Here is a 4,295-nt window from a genome sequence, read left to right as displayed (position 1 = left end):
ATGTAAAATGTGACAACAGGGAAAAAAACACAATGTTTTATGTCGATTCATTTGCTAAATCAGAGATATTTTGCATAATTAAAGTCATTTTCAGTGGTGACATTTTACAGAAACATACTTTAGCTGCAACTCTTACGCCCTGTGACACTGTTTATTTGAGATTTACTACTGGTGATCATTACAATACTGATTATTATGGGCTGCATGTGGAGGTCAGGAGGCCTCAGCAGTGAACCAGACAGCTTTCAGACTTTCACACTGAGGTGGATCAACATCAGTCTTTAAGAATCTGCAGCTCACATGCAGCTTTTGTTGGTGTCAAATCATACTTCAAATCTTTGCCCCTCTGCTTTCAGCGAGCTGCAGTTTGACCCGGAGCCAAACACATGAGCTCATCACATTGTGTGGGTCTAGAGTCAGCATCCAGAGCAGCAGCAGCTCTAACCGTACGTAATGTTCACTTCACTGCATTCTGAGCTCATTGTGACTCCATTTATCTCACGTAACCTGACAGGAAGAAGTTCCTGGACGGCCTCCTCTCAGTGCTGCTGACAGTCAGCAGTTCAGCCGAACACGGAGTCGCTCTCATGCAACGGTTATGTTCCCTGTGGGAGAAACTGCATCGATAAGGAAGCAGTGAAGAATATAAAGTTAATGCTGCAACAGATTATTGCAGAGCAGGAACATAAAACATACAGTCGTCCTCAGATGTATTCATATCCTCCTGTTAAAGAAGGAGAAACAAACTTTTTTCAATTTCTAGTTATTTGAGTGGTACGGAAGAGGATTAGGGCCACTGGAGAAAAAAAAGAAAAATTTGAGAAAAAGGTCAGAATTCTAAGATTAAAGTCAGAATTCTGACTTTAATTTCAGAAAATGAAAAAAAAAATGTCCCGGAATTTTTTTATTTTTTTTATTTTTTTTTTAATGTTGTGGAAAAAAGTCTGACTTTAATCTCAGAATTCTGACTTTAATCTCATAATTTTGACTTTTTTTCAGAGATTGAAAAAAAAAAATCTCCCAGAATAGTTTGTTTTTTTTTAAATTTTTTTTTTAATGTTCTGGGAAAAAGTCAGAAAAGTCTGACTTTAATCTCAGAATTGTATTATTTTTTTCTTCAGTGGCCCTAATCCTCTTCCGTAGAGTGACTACTGTGAGTTTTGCCTTTACTTTAATGGAAGGATATGAATACATCTGAGGACAACTGCACATGAAAAACAGCTTTAACAGACGTTCAGAGGCCAGATTCAGTAGATGCAGAGAGTGTGTTGGACTTTCAGACAAACCAGCTTGTCTGCATTGTGAAGAAAACACGTTGCTTTTCTTCACACACAACATTTTGTTGCATATTTGCTTGTTTTTGTCCTGTCAAAGACTCTTCGGGAGGAATTTTTATGCATCACATACGTTGAGTAAACCACCAGAAACCTGCAGATCTGTTGCCACTCAGCTCATTTAAACAAAGACTGAAGACTTTTCTGTTTTGTTAATATCTCCAACTGCACTGTGACCTCTGCTTTCTCTTTTATCTCACGTTTTATTCTCTAGTTAGCTCTTCATTTGTATTGCAATTTTGCAAGTATATTATTTTATTGTATTCACCCTTTTTTTTCCCCGCTCGTCGGGTAATTTGGTTCAGTGTTTAATACTATAAGTTCTAAATCTTTACATGTAAGGTTGTTATGTTAGTATTATATATATATATAATATTGTAAGTATGTTGAGAACGCTCCCGTGCACTGATCAATTTTGAGCCTTGGGGCTATTTTCCTCTCATAACAAGTCTTATTTCAGACAAGTAGCAAAAGAAAAACAGACAATTAAATGTTTATTTTAATACACTTTGTCTGTTGTGTATTAATGCAACTGTGTGCATGTTTAAAGAGATAATAAAGAAGAGCTGCTTTACACAAACTGTCTTTGTTTTCAGTTTGATGATGATATAAATATAATTTTAACCAGTTGTAGGCAGAAGGGATTCAGGGAGTTAACTCATAATCGTCCTAAATATGAACTGGATGGTTGTCTCATTACCACAGAGTGAAACTAATAGAATCAAGTGTGATTTTTATTTTTGAAAGCAGCTTCTTCTCTCCTCGTATAGGCTGAGCTCCATCTGCTGGCTGTCTGCTGTTATTGCATCAAAAAAGAACATTTTTAACCACGTTAGAGACACCGAAGATGAACTATTTCTCCATTTTTATTTATTCTTACATTTCAACTAGAAATGTCATGCCACCACCAAATGGCCTGTTGTTATCTACTGTCCCTTGGTTCATTCTGATCAACTATAAACAGCTGATGCAGTAATTCTTTTTTCATTTATTAGTTGATCAGAGTCAAAACTGTGTTAAGAATACAGAATACAGTTAAAACCTGTGAAAACAATGGCAAATATCTTTTTTTTTTCTTTTAGCATTTTTAAATACAATAAATCTGTAATTTTACAGTTACACAACATTCTCAAAGAATGAATGACTATTTGTAAAAGTACTGATTCTTGATGCGGACATCATCTACACTTTTGGCCTGTTTTTTAATAGTCGGTGTGTAAATTATTAATTTTTTTCTGTGATTTTAATAGATAGATAAATTTGTAATTTATCAAAGCAGGGAAGTTAGTCAGATATCAATTAAAATGATAATTTTTCTTTTAAATAACAGCAAATATCTGGAAAATAGTGATATCTTTATTGATTTAAATACAGTAAAAAGAATAAGTTTACTGTCAAAAGTTGTTAAAGACATATTAGCATCTCTAAAAAACAAAAACAAAAACACAGGTTTTTAATAGAGACTTCTAGTTTCAATCAAAAAATAAATAAATTATGTATGGTTTTTCTAGTTCTCATCTTAAATTTTACAAGACAGGGGAAAGTGCAGGCCATTTCACTCTTGACATAAAACAAAACATCCCACTGCAGTGCTGCACTTAAAAGAAAATGTCACAAATTGGTTTAAAGGCTCAGACAAGTTAACAAGACAGCATGAGCTGACAGATAGAAGAAGCAAACCATTTACCAAAGAAAAGAAAATACAATGTATAGAAATCAGCACTGGAGGCCAACGTGACAAACAAAACAAACCGTGCTGTCATTGTGTCATTGGACACATTGGACCCAGGTGTGTGGAGACACCGCCACTTCCATTGACATCACCTGTTTCCAGTCAGTTAGTTAGGGAGAAAGGCTTTGATTGGCTGCCACGGCAAGGTAAATTAATGCTCTTGAACTTTTCTGCAACTGCACCACTGAGGAAGGAATGCACAGTTGTGGTCGTGTTGCGTCAGCAGAAGATACTTCTCAGCTTACACTTGGTCGCAACTTTGGTTGAAGCCATGACACTTCTTTTGTGGTACTTTTGAAATTATTCTTTCATGTAATGACTTTGTTCATTTGAGGTGAAAAAGTGCAGTGTTTAAACATGATTCTTTTTCTAGTGTTGTACTGCCATGGCTGTTCTTTGTTGGAGAGCTTCAAGCAAGTATTAAATGTAAGACAACGGCATAATATTTTTTAAAATCTGTATTTCTACTTTTTACAAGGGATGATTGATGCAATTTTGTTTGTCAATTTGTATTTGTTTTCAGCTACCAACCATGGCTTTGCGGGTCTTGACACCAATAAACCCCAGCGGACTTCAAACTACCAGCCCCGGGGGGTACTCTCCCAGCCCCAGGTTCCTGGCTACAAGCCCCAGGATCCTGGCTACAAGCCACAGGATCCTGGCTACAAGCCACAGGATCCCAGCTATAAGCCCCAGGATCCCACCTACAAGCCCCAGCCACAGGACCCCATCTACAAGCCCCAGCCTCAGGATCCCAGCAACAAGCCCCAGCCTCAGTCTCCCAGCTACAAACCTCAACCCCAGTCCCAGGTGCCACGCTACCACTATAAACCCCAGATGATGCGCTACCACCCCCGTTACCATCCTCAGCAAAATGTGCCACGCTACCAGCCCCACTTCAAGCCTCAGCCTCCACGCTACCAGGCCCAGACAAAGCCACTACGCTACCAGCCCCAGCCCCCACTACAAGTGCTGCCCTACCCTTCCCAGCCTAAACCCCAAGGGCCAACCTACCAGCCACCTTCTGAGCCTAAGCCACAAGGGCCAATCTATCAGCACCCCTTGCAACCCATCCCCCAAGGAGAAGTCTACCAGCACCCTCCTCAGCCTAAGCCTCAAGGACCACCCTACCAGCACCTTCCCCAGCCTAAGCCACAAGGGCCACCCTACCAGCACGGTCCCCAGCCTAATCCACAAGGGCCACCCTACCAGCACGGTCCCCAGCCTAA

General features: G+C 39.3%; 1 protein-coding gene across 1 annotated transcript in view; it reads left to right on the top strand.

Annotated features, from left to right (window-relative positions):
* The window catches only part of LOC103362827 (proline-rich protein HaeIII subfamily 1-like), a 6,237-nt gene that overhangs the window by 1,472 nt on the left and 470 nt on the right, over positions 1–4,295 (top strand). Inside the window, exon 2 of the mRNA XM_008289322.1 lies at positions 3,590–4,282. Coding sequence (XP_008287544.1) covers positions 3,590–4,282 — 693 coding nt within the window. The remainder of the gene's footprint in view (positions 1–3,589; positions 4,283–4,295) is intronic.

Source organism: Stegastes partitus, unplaced genomic scaffold, assembly GCF_000690725.1.
Source record: "Stegastes partitus isolate 25-593 unplaced genomic scaffold, Stegastes_partitus-1.0.2 Scaffold606, whole genome shotgun sequence".
NCBI classification, from domain to species: Eukaryota; Metazoa; Chordata; class Actinopteri; family Pomacentridae; genus Stegastes; species Stegastes partitus.
Note: the sequence above shows the minus strand (reverse complement) of the source record. Positions and strands in the feature narration are given on the sequence as shown.